The sequence below is a fragment of the Octopus bimaculoides genome, chromosome 22 (assembly GCF_046866305.1).
Source record: "Octopus bimaculoides isolate indiv1 chromosome 22, ASM4686630v1, whole genome shotgun sequence".
Lineage (NCBI taxonomy): Eukaryota > Metazoa > Mollusca > Cephalopoda > Octopoda > Octopodidae > Octopus > Octopus bimaculoides.
In genome coordinates, this window is record NC_142949.1 from 10,103,299 (window position 1) to 10,116,140 (window position 12,842).

The 12,842-nt window shown below is 36.6% G+C and overlaps 1 protein-coding gene across 19 annotated transcripts in view; it reads right to left on the reverse strand.

The window, feature by feature from the left end:
• The window catches only part of LOC106881733 (E3 ubiquitin-protein ligase UBR4-like), a 218,908-nt gene that overhangs the window by 10,655 nt on the left and 195,411 nt on the right, over positions 1-12,842 (reverse strand). For 15 of the 19 annotated variants that reach the window (XM_089339693.1, XM_089339687.1, XM_089339685.1 and 12 more), the window contains 9 exons: positions 10,892-10,982; positions 9,236-9,342; positions 7,378-7,410; positions 6,236-6,335; positions 4,594-4,722; positions 3,010-3,099; positions 1,686-1,808; positions 937-1,070; positions 699-824 (listed from right to left, as the gene is read on the reverse strand). In XM_089339693.1, coding sequence (XP_089195819.1) covers positions 699-824; positions 937-1,070; positions 1,686-1,808; positions 3,010-3,099; positions 4,594-4,722; positions 6,236-6,335; positions 7,378-7,410; positions 9,236-9,342; positions 10,892-10,982 — 933 coding nt within the window. The remainder of the gene's footprint in view (positions 1-698; positions 825-936; positions 1,071-1,685; positions 1,809-3,009; positions 3,100-4,593; positions 4,723-6,235; positions 6,336-7,377; positions 7,411-9,235; positions 9,343-10,891; positions 10,983-12,842) is intronic. The other 4 variants (XM_089339696.1, XM_089339690.1, XM_089339682.1 and 1 more) reach the window with 1 other exon arrangement.

The following is a 12,842-nucleotide window of genomic DNA, read 5'->3' on the forward strand; positions in this document are numbered from 1 at the left end:
CATCATCACAATGGAGGCTTCAATGTTGCATCACGGGTGAAGACATTGATTTGTAAAGTGGCTCTGATGACCCTACATTACAACAAACCATTGACACTTGGAGAAAAGACTCTTGAATTACTGCTGTATGAATCATTTGAATGTATACAGTACAGCCATCAGAAATCATCCAGCCAACGGATTATCTACCATTCAAGCTGGCATGAGTGAACCAGGCTGATTGTGTTTTCATTAAGAAAACAAATGATAAAATAGTTGTGATTCAGTCTCTAGTTAAGTGAGAAATGTCTCCTCCCATAAAGGTTTCAAATGAAGATTAGGAGAAATATAAAGAGAAAGAGAGCATAGAAGGTGAGGAATACTGCTTCCAATCAATAACGGTAAATATAGAGAAAATAGAAAGTTTATAACAGAAGATAAGTGGATATTTCAAAACGACAACCTCTACATACAAAGACCACTTAGCCAAGAAGGAAACAACAGTAATGACTCATCTAAAGAGTATCAATTGTTTGTTTGATGTAACAGTGTAACTCAGAGGTTTTGAGATCAAATTTTGTCAGAAGTATTTCAACTCCAGTAAAGTTATAGTTTATATCTGATCTGCTCTAAGGTGTTATCTGCCTGACAACGGTCTTTCAAAAAGCTTTGGTTTTTAATTTAAATTTGTCAATTGTTAAGTGTTGAAAATGACTTACCTGGCAAGACAAGTGGCAAACACTGACTCCTGGACTTGCGGGCCCCACAGAGGTAATAAACCATTGCACTTAGTGTTTGCGTTTTGTAGAGCAGCACTTTCCCATTCCTCTCGACCTCTTGCATGTCTAATCAATACAAACAACAGATGGGGTCAGATTTATTTAGAAACAAGTGAAGGCAACACACACCAAGGAAAATGTCAAAATAATAACAGAATAAAAATGAGAAAGGACAAACCTGACAGCAGCAGTGTGACAGTCAACATGCACGACATTAAAGTGGGATACTGTACTGTAGCCTTGTGACTTCCTTGTCTTATTCTCATAGTTGTCAAGGTTGGCTCGTTTAGTAAATGTGTAAATACCTAAGACCTGTTCACAACAGGGGGGAAAAGAATTAATTATATTAAAATAAACTTTATAAATCATAATAAATAATATAACAATATGTACCCATAAGTACCCACCCAGCCACCCTCAATTCTTGCATCTAATTTTTTATCCACCATTTTGTACCTAGATGGTATGCCCTGATACCTCATCTCCACTATCCTTTTCCTGTTGGGATGGCCATGTATCTCTTCTACAGCAAAACACCAGTTTCTGTCCCTCTATCATACTTTAACAACTCAAAACCTGGCACAAAGCCACCTCCCTAGATACTGCACCCTTACCCACTGTCACGAGGTCTCCTCTTGTGAGTTACTTGGCAGCATAACTAGTGTTGGTGCCACATAAAAAGCACCCTGTACACTCTGTAAAGTGATTGGTGTTAGGAAGGGCATCCAGCCCTAGAAACCCTGCCAAAGCAGATATTGAAGACCTGCATCTACATAATTATTAAGACAAAATGTGATAATTTCAAAATGCTTTTGTTAAGAAGAAAAAAAAAACACGAGCTCATATTATCATACAGTCAGGTATTTTCACTCGTTATCATAAGGCAAATAATTAAACAGTTGTTAAAAGAGAACAAGACACACTAACCTTCTGTGGTTGATATTTATAACCTTCTCGACAAATACAACAAGTAAGACCTATTTCTTCCTTCAATTCTTCCATTTGTTTGAGAACAGAACTTTTGACAGTTACCTGGCCCTTTTCATTTGTCTGAAAAAATATAAAGAAGCAAAACTGATTAGTATTGGTTTCCTTATGGTAATTGCATCCATGATATTGGCTGAAAAGAGTAAAAAGGGCTCTCAAGCTGTATATGAATGATACTTCATGCTGAAAGTTAAACAGGGAATTTGTGTTGTGAGAAGTGACAACAAATAAGTTGTTAATGCACAGATGGAAGACTGCCAAAGATATCACCAAACTTTGGAGTACATGGTTGATAAAGTGTGGGTTAGAAGGAGGCCCACCTGCATTAGCTGTAATGGCACACTATGGGAGGAAGTTTCCAATTCCAGAACTGAGAGACGAACATAGACCATAAATGGGCAACTTTGTTCAGAGTTACTCATGTCAGGCACAACTAAAGGTTTTGCTGATGTCAAATGTAATAAAATTACTTTTGCTGAAGTTCTCATTAACGAAGGACCACAACTGGTGATTGATATAAAAAAGCAAATCCCCACTAGATCTGGCTTATCAGTGGTTAGAAAAGTGACCACCACTGAAGAGAGATAGAAAGTGATGAAAAATGTGACTACTACTGACTATTTCCAGCATCTTTGAGATGACAGAAGTCAAGTCAATAGATTGGTAGAATCACAGAAGTTACTCTCTTGCAGGGGAACAGCCCAGGCTGTGGCTCTTTCAGTCCTTTACAACTAATGTTACTAGTGTAAATACCAAATTGCCTATCACCTTTAACTGTACCAGTCAATATCCTTACACTCTTCTTGATGTATTTGACAAACACACAAAATATTCTCAATCCGTTTCTTGCCTCTAAACCTCACTTTTACCCAACCAATTTTACACCTGTCAGACTGCATGATCCCTGGTTCAATTCACTGTCTCTTGAGCAAGTATCTTCTAATCTTCTACTATAATCATGGGTTATCTGTTCCTGGTAGGTGGAAGCTTGTGGGGTAAATGTGTGTGCGCGCACATGCATGTGTGTATGTACACGCATGTGTGTGTGTATCTGTACACCAGTCAAAAACTGATGTTATTTTATGACGTGCCATTATGTCCCATGACTTACCAGCTCAACATATGGAGATCGATACAATACAGGGTGAGCACTTTAAATTTCTTTTAAAACATTTTATCACATTTAAATTTCTATCTTACAATCATATTGTTTATGTCCATCTTAAACAGACAATGTTTAATCTCTCAGGACTTTCATACTCACCGTCATGCCCAATGCACCAAGTTGTTTCATCCTAACAGCCATTGCTAATCGTTTCTTTTCTGCTTTTGTTTGTTTCCGTACATCAATTATCTGAAGAGAAACAAATGAAAAAAGATCATGTTTATATCCAAATTTATTTTCAATATTTTAATGTCACGAGTTACGTTATCAATGAAGAATCAGCTTAAATCTTTAGCATACCTATGTTCAAACCAGCCAGACCTGGCCTCTCACACCTACCTTACAATGTTATTCTAGAACTATACAATCATGTCATCAAAATTCTGAAGTAATGAGATAATGTAAGATTAATTCAAAACTATGTGAATAAATAAGCATTACATAAGAGAGAATAATATGAAAGCTAAAGGATTAATTCTAAAACATCCAAAAGGCCTAACATTCTTCAGTCTGCTCTGCTTATATCTTACCAGAATTAATTCACAGAATGTCTTCAACCAAATAAGTTTTTCGTGTATTTTTACTGTACGTAACAGCAACATGGCTCTTTCATTTTCTGATTCACTGCTCAAAGCCTTAATTAACCCACTAATGATTTTCCAAATCACTCTTTCAAAATAAACATTCAACTGACCAAACTCATTTTCTTACAGGTGAAATAACTTCAATTAAAACCAAGTGACAAACTTCACTTGTTGGAAGACAAGCAGTATTCTGTAGGATTTACTTATTCAACATTGCATTCATATCCAAAGTGTTCCAAGCAATATATGTATTATATTTTATGCAATATATGCAAGACAAGTTCATATGTAGTGAGAAGATGAACCCAATTTATGAATTGTATAAATTTAGCTTCAACAATTCAGACCATCACAGATCTGCTTTTTTTTTTTTTTGTTTTTTTGTTTTTTTGTTATAGTAGTTATTTTTATTCAGTATATTTGCCTACAGGGCTTAATGCTCCGACTATGCTGAAAAGCTGGCAAAGGATACAGCTTTGGGGAGAAAACCCACCTGACATTAATTTCTTTGTTTCACCTGAAAAGAGTTTCTCAAGTGGAACAAACAAGCATCATCACAAGAACAAGAATATCGTGTGTGTGTGTGTGCACGCGCATGCACGCTTATATAATACAAGAATACCCTTGGTATGAATAACAGAATAAGAATAATTTACCAATGAAAGTTCCAAAGTTCCAAGAACGTTCTCATTATTCTTCTCGTGTCATATAAAACTGGTTTCATCGCCAAAGAGTTAAGGAAACTACATTACTTCCTTAAATACAGTTTCAAGTCCAAAGCCCAAGGACTCACTGGACATTTACATGATTTCCCTGGCATAGAAGTGATGGAGATCACAACATTTCCCCTGAACAGGATCCTGGTCCATCTCAGAGTGATTTGTTTACACTTGAGTGGACCCAAGCAACATGAAATGATGCGTTTTGCTCAAGAACAAAACCCCCCACCCAGTCTGAGAATTGAAACCACGGTCTTGTGAGTGTGAGGGCAACACTCTAACCATTAGGCTAGGGGCCTTCACTTAGTATACAATAAATACATTCCATGCAAATATCCAATAAAATTTGAAGCTATCCACGTTAGCAATGTTATACGTACTTTAGCTGCCGTCTGTTCATTTTCCTTCAGAGCTTCCAGTAAATTCTCTGCCATTGTACCGATGTGTTTATCTGAAGAAATCTGTTCGAGCTTGTGAAGAATTGGAATACACTCTTCTCCAACTAATAACTGCCAGAGGCAGAGAAGAAATGAAAATTGAGAAAAAAAAAAGATCATCAGTAAAGTATTGATTACAAAAGCATTATCAATATAACCATTATCAATTTTTATCATTCTCACAAACTAATGTTTTTAGATATTTATTTAATGAATCCCAATTTCCTTCAGGCGATCCGCTTCTGTTTTGTTCCAGTTACTGATTACTACACACTGACCAAACATAAAAGACATATTTGACATTATTATTCTAACATGAAGATTAAGATAGCAAGCTGGTCCAATTGATAACACATTCGACAAAAATGCTTAGCAGCATTTCTTCCAGCTCTGTTCTGTGTTCAAATGCTGCCAAGGTCAACTTTGCCTTTCATTTTTTAAAATTTTTTTTTAGGGTCAATAAAATAAAGTACCAGTCAAGAACTTGGGTTGATGTTACTGACTTTCCCCTTCCCTCAAAATTACTGGCATTGTGCCAAAATTTGAATCCATCATTCCATGAAGCAATGGTAGCGAGCTGGCAGATTTGTTAGCAACTTCTCTTCCAGCTCTTTACGTTCTGAGTTCAAATCCTGCTAAGGTTAACTTTACTTCTCATTCTTTCAGAGTTGATAAAATGAAGTACCAATCAAGGACCTGAAGTCAATGTCATCAACTTGCCACTTTCCATTTGTGTCAACATTAGAAATATTACATGAAAAATTTACCTTGCAAATTTCATACTTGATGCCATTTAATAATAATAATAATAATAATAGTCCTTTTTACTATAGGCACAAGGCCTAAAATTTGGGGGAGGGGTAAGTCAATTATATTGACACCTGTACGCAACTGGTGCTTAATTAATTGACCCCGAAAAGATGAAAGGCAAAGTTGACCTTGGGGGAATTTGAAGTCAGAACAACTGGCTGACAAAACACCATTAAGCATTTCGCTGGGTGTGCTAATGGTTATTATTATTATTATTATTATTATTATTATTATTATTATTCATAATAATAATAATAATAATAATAATAATAATAATAATAATGATGATGATGAAGCTAAAGTAGTAGAAATAGATTGCTGTTGTTTTAATTTTGAATATTATGAAGAATTTAGTAAAATAACTGCCATTATCAAACTGATGTTTGGCACATATGGAAAGTGTTAATGTAGAATGGTTAACAAACTATATTAAACTTATCGATATATATACTCCAGACTTGAACTCATTAAATGAAAGATCAATTGCTTAGTCAATGGACTTCAAATATGATCCATCTAGCAAATGTGAAGATATTTTTTGGTATGAAGCTGTAGATTAAAACAATTTATGTCATTTAATGTCTTAAGCTGACAAAGGCAATTTTTTCTCTTACTTGTCAAGAATTTTGAAGAAATTCTAAATTATATTTTTTTCTCTAGTTATAAATACATTTGATGATAGCATTACTAATTTCATTGTTTCAATGCATTATCTCTAGTGAATAATAATTGTTCCTCTCTGGCCACGAATGTCATAAAAAGAAGTCTTAACTACCTGAGTTCCAGTGTGTCCAGAACATAATCCTGTTAACAATCGCAGAACATAACTCAAAGATGCTTTTCCAAGGAACTCCTGCCAGTCTTCTGTGTCAGTGCTAAAGGTAAGACAAAACTCGAATAAGACCTCGTTCATGCGCGAGTGATTAAGGAAAACAAAAATAACAAAGAATACAAAAAGAGAAATTTAAATTTATAAAATATAAAACTATTGGCAAATTATTTTTTAATAATGGGACTCAAAGTAGACAAAAAAAAGCTATAAATATTAACATGTAGAATATTGGATTAAAAAAACCCTTGAATGGAAAATAAGTTAAAAGCTGCATGTAGAACTTGAACCCATATTTTTTGTCAACATGGCTGTTATACCAAAGCAACTTTGGAATTGTCTCCATCCATTTTAGAAGCTTTATTCCTATGAGCAAGGATTATAAAAGGTTTGTCTTTTATCTTTTGTTTCAGTCATTTGACTGTAGCCATACTGGGGCACCACCTTGAAGGGTTTTAAGTTGAACAAATTGACCCCAGGACTTTTTTTAAAGCCTAGTACCTATTCTATTAGTCCCTTTTACCAAACTGCCAAGTCACGGGAATGTAAACACACCAACACCGGTTGTCAAGTGGACAAACACAGACACACACGTGATGGGCTTCTTTCAGTTTTCATCTACCAAATCCGCTCACAAGCTTTGTTTAGCCTGAGGTTATAGTAGAAGACACTTGCCCAAGGTGCCACACAGCGGGACTGAACCTGGAACTATGTGGTTGGGAAGCAAGATTTTACCACATAGCCATGCCTGTGCTTGTTCACATGATAAAAATTAAGAAACTTGGATAAGAAATAAGTAAATTATTTTCAATGGTAGAGATAGTTATAAATGATTAAATGATAGCAGGTAGAATATCAGGTTAAGAAGTCCACTTGGATATGGAAAAGTTGAATTATAATGTAAACATAAAATTGTAATATTTTGAGTTTGTTCTACTCCATGGAAAAAGGTGAGAATTCACAATATTTTCTCTGAAGTGATGTTAGTTAAAACTCGAACTAATAGCACTTTCAGTCTTCTCAAGTTCATAGATCGTCTTAAAACACTCAAGGCGAAAGAAAGGTTAGAATATATGAATATAATTTACCTCATTTCTTCTGTGCGACTCTGACAACTTGTGCTGCAACAGTGAAAATAAAACAGCAAATTATAAACTGATTGGAAAATGAACTGAAATATATAAGAATCTATTTCCTCATCTAAATAAATATTTATCAATAAACCATCATCATTGTCGTCATTGTTTAACATCCGCTTTCCATGCTGGTATGGGTTGGACAGTTTGACTGAGGGCTGGTAAGCCAGAAGGCTGCACCAAAGTAAAAATCTGATGTTATCTATAAATTCTCTTTCAATAATCTTAGTATTCGCTTTTTAAGTCTTCAAGAGTAACTACATAATATTTGCCATCTATGGATCATACTTAATGTATACATGCAGTTGAGAGGCCAGTTACGGCAATATTTGTCCAGAGATAACATCTCTTATGGATGTGCTATGTTAAAAACAATAAATATCAAAAAGAAAAGAAATTTTTTCCTGCAGTAGCCAGCAAGAACACCAGAAGCATTTTGGCCTTTTCAATGATGTCTACTCACAGCCACAAGAATTTGTTGCATCTGGTATCGGAAACAGTGAATAAAGCATTTACTGGCATTGCAAACAGCCAAATCACCACCCACAGTTAACCAAATCAAATATTCCCAAGTCACAACACCTAGTTCTAAATCTTTTGTGACCATATTTCATAGTCACCATTTAATGTCCCTCTGCTATGCTGCTTTGGGTTGGATTTTCATATATATGCTTATCCTTTTAGCATTTAATCCAGCCAAAATATTCTACTGGTTTTATGTTAAAAATGATCATATCCAACTTCTCACACCTACCCTACAAAGTCATTCTATAAATATATATAAAGCACACCCTAGAAATCTTGAAGCCACAAGAGGATGTGTGATTAATTCAAAACAATGTGAATAAATAAGGATTACATTTGACAAAGAAATCTGAATGCTAAAGGGTTAAAGGTTTTATAATGGAAATAATAAAAAAAAATTTGGATGATTTAAGTAAAATTTTGCATTTATTGGTATATATGTCTATTAAGCTGTTAGGAATATAATTTAACTAGTTCTAACATAAAAAATCCAATGAGAAGTGTTATAAGCTAGAACTAGGAGTGCAGTCTCCAGGGTAGAATGGCATCAAAAGGGTTTAATGTTGCAACTAAAGCAGTGAACTGGCAGGGTTGCTTGAGTTTTGGGCAGAAAGCCTCATAGTGTTTGTTTCAGCTGTGATCTGGGTTCAAATCCTGCTGAGCTCAATTATGCCTTTCACCCTTTTGGAATCAATAAAGAGGTACCAATGCAGGGCAATGGATTGGCAGTGAGGTTAGGTGAGGAGGAGAGATACTTTGTGATGATACCCGTGTTCTGGCAGCAATGCTTGTAATGACTCTGGTACCAAGCTGCAGTGGCCTTCCCCTTGGGTAAACATAGATGACATGGAGAGAAGGGAAACTTGCATGCATGGGCAACAGCTAGTCTTTCTCAAAACAGAAAAAGAAATATCTTGCCCAAGCCAGCACATGTGCAGATGTACGGTGAACTTTGACCATAAAATATTATAATAATAATTCTTTCTAATAATTAGCACATGACCTGAAATTTGGGGGAGGATGATAGTCCAGTACATCGACCCCAGTACTCAACTGGTACTTATTAAAATAAGGATGAACAGCAAAGTCAACCTCCTTGGAATTTGAACTCTGAACATAATAATAATTTCAACAAGCGATAACCATGCCTTGGATATATAAGCATGATGCAGTTCTTAGGCCTATAAGATCCTGTCAAATTGTCAAACCCATGTCAGCATAGAAGATGGATGTTAAAAGATGATAGAGATGACAATGATGATGATGATGCATATATGGTACTTACCCAATTGTCTTCACTGGAGGAGCATGAGATAAAATGAAATCCACAGCTGAATTGACTATACCATGCTCCAAGATCATATTCTTCAACCAAGTTCCATTAGCAGTACTCTAGAAAGTGAAAAATGTAATATTTAGGATAGTATTCCAAAAGGGAGATTCAGAATTGCTTCGTCCACATTCCCTCCAGATTATATAAACAGCTGTCTTTGTCGAACAACTTTACAGGATTTTATGCCTAGTTGTGACTCCATATATCTGACTGTAAAAACTGGTTCGCTCACTTGTTTCTTGAAATGGAAAATTGAATTACTTAGAATCTTGCCCACTTCTTCCTATCTGAATTTGGGGTGAAATGCAAAAGTTATGGCTACAAATATTAGTTGATACCCAAACCCAAGAAAACCAACAATGCCAAATTCCTCAAAGACGACATCACAGAGAGACAATCTTGTCTTCTTCATTCTTTGCTTTGCTTCATAAATTAGAATAAAAAAAGAAAAGTAAAAACATTTGTCGTCTCCATTGGAGGATAGTTTAGTGACCCGAACCACCAGGTTGTTTAAGAATATACTTCACTCCATCTGTCAGACTTCATGAACTGTCCTTTTTAATTGAATGCAAGTTGCTTTACTTAATATACTGAGATAAATTTAATTTTAAAGCAAGCCTTAGCAAAATTAAATATCCCTTAGTCACAGAACATGTAGGATTATCCAGGGACGATACAAAGAAGCACAATTATTTCACTCTTCTTCTCTGGACTAGAAATAGATGTTTTATATAGGAGGCTACTGTGAGTAATTCCTATATTTTCTCACATATTCTAAAAGCTGTAGTGAAGGCTAAAACACACTTGCAGTTGAACAGAGTAAGTCACAGAAAGTACTGACATTGCAGGTGAATTACATTTTACAACTCAAACAATATGAGAAATTTGAAAGAGCTGGACTGCTAGCCAGGAGTTCTTGATTTCTTTAGTATCTCACCTGTCTGAAATGTCAGGTGAGATCCAAAAGGGCACGTGGCTCACCCTTAACATCATTCAAAGTAATAGTACTTTGAATGTAATAGAGTCTAATTAATAAATTGAACAATAAGGCGCAGGAGTGGCTGTGTGGTGAGTAGCTTGCTTCCCAACCACATGATTCCGGGTTCAGTCCCACTGCGCGGCACCTTGGACAAGTGTCTTCTACTATAGCCTCGGGCCGACCAAAGCCTTGTCAGTGGATTTGGTAGACGGAAACTGAAAGAAGCCCGTTGTATATATATGTATATATATATGTGTGTGTGTGTGTCTGTGTTTGTCCCTCCAACATCGTTTGACAACCAATGCTGGTGTGTTTACGTCCCCGTAACTTAGCGGTTCAGCAAAAGAGACCGATAGAATAAGTACTAGGCTTACAAAGAATAAGCCCTGGGGTCGATTTGCTTGACTAGAGGTGGTGCTCCAGCATGGCCGCAGTCAAATGACTGAAACAAGTAAAAGAGTAATAAGATAACAATAAGAAAGGCTTCAGAGGCTATAATAATTATCTTAAAAGGTTTTAGTGAATTAGTTTGTCCAAAATACCCATCTTGGAATTAGGAATTTGATTGTTTCATTGATATTTTAACGTTGTTAATTAATTACAATACATAACAGGTGAGTGTCACTTACCTTGATACCACTGGCAATAACACAGAAACATTCTAAATGGATTTGTTCATCTTGGTTATGCTCAAAGTCAAATCTGGAAACAGAATCGTATCTGCAAATTTAATTATGACTTTTTCCTCCTCTTATTTCAAAGAGTCATAATATTAAAATAAATACAAAACCAGGTACTAAATCAAATTAAATTTTCTGTTACCATTAAATGCCAATTAGCTAAAGAAAAATCTATTATTGTGATATTTAGTGAGGGCACATGACCTAGTGGTTAGGGTGTGCACTCATGGTGCATCGTATCCTTCGAATAAAACACTCTGTTTCATGTTGTTCCAGTCCGTTCAACTGTGAATGAGTAACCCTGCAATGAACTAGCACTATGTCCAGTGGGAATGTTACGATCTCATTTACTTATACGTCATGGAAACTGGATAACCCTATGAATCTTGGAAATCAAAGCAGTAATGTCCAGAGGGTCGATGGTATTTATTTAATGAACAGGGAAACCCAGGAAGATATGGAACGAAGCACTGAAGGCTGATCTCAAAATGCTGAGCCATACAAAGGAGATGACAGAGGACCAAGATATATGGCATATTGCTGTACTTGAGAAGACCCGCCCACCACAACAGAATTGAGATCCTAAAACCAAGGGGCCATGTAAAAAGCATTGGTGTGGGTGCTGGTGCCACGTAAAAAGCACCCAGTACACTCTGTAAGGTGGTTGGCATCCAGCTGTAGAAACCAAACCAAAACAGACTATGGAACCGGGTACAGGCCCTGGCCTTGCCAGTTTCTGTCAAGCTGTCCAACCCATGCCAGCATGAAAAATGGACGTTAAATCATGATGAACTATAGGGTTTGTGTGGTAGAAATTTCAATAAATAAAGTGTGAGCTTTATTGCTGTACTTGAGAAGACCCGCCCACCACAACAGAATTGAGATCCTAAAACCAAGGGGCCATGTAAAAAGCATTGGTGTGGGTGCTGGTGCCACGTAAAAAGCACCCAGTACACTCTGTAAGGTGGTTGGCATCCAGCTGTAGAAACCAAACCAAAACAGACTATGGAACCGGGTACAGGCCCTGGCCTTGCCAGTTTCTGTCAAGCTGTCCAACCCATGCCAGCATGAAAAATGGACGTTAAATCATGATGAACTATAGGGTTTGTGTGGTAGAAATTTCAATAAATAAAGTGTGAGCTTTATTGCTGTACTTGAGAAGACCCGCCCACCACAACAGAATTGAGATCCTAAAACCAAGGGGCCATGTAAAAAGCATTGGTGTGGGTGCTGGTGCCACGTAAAAAGCACCCAGTACACTCTGTAAGGTGGTTGGCATCCAGCTGTAGAAACCAAACCAAAACAGACTATGGAACCGGGTACAGGCCCTGGCCTTGCCAGTTTCTGTCAAGCTGTCCAACCCATGCCAGCATGAAAAATGGACGTTAAATCATGATGAACTATAGGGTTTGTGTGGTAGAAATTTCAATAAATAAAGTGTGAGCTTTATTGCTGTACTTGAGAAGACCCGCCCACCACAACAGAATTGAGATCCTAAAACCAAGGGGCCATGTAAAAAGCATTGGTGTGGGTGCTGGTGCCACGTAAAAAGCACCCAGTACACTCTGTAAGGTGGTTGGCATCCAGCTGTAGAAACCAAACCAAAACAGACTATGGAACCGGGTACAGGCCCTGGCCTTGCCAGTTTCTGTCAAGCTGTCCAACCCATGCCAGCATGAAAAATGGACGTTAAATCATGATGAACTATAGGGTTTGTGTGGTAGAAATTTCAATAAATAAAGTGTGAGCTTTAGGAAGTTAAGATAATAATGTGTTCAACATGTCGACTCTGTAACAACAAGTATGACCATTATGGTAGTGCTGACAAAATGGTACTAATTACTGAGCTGACTAAACATTAAACGTTTACACATTGTACCACACTCACTTTAGAGTTATA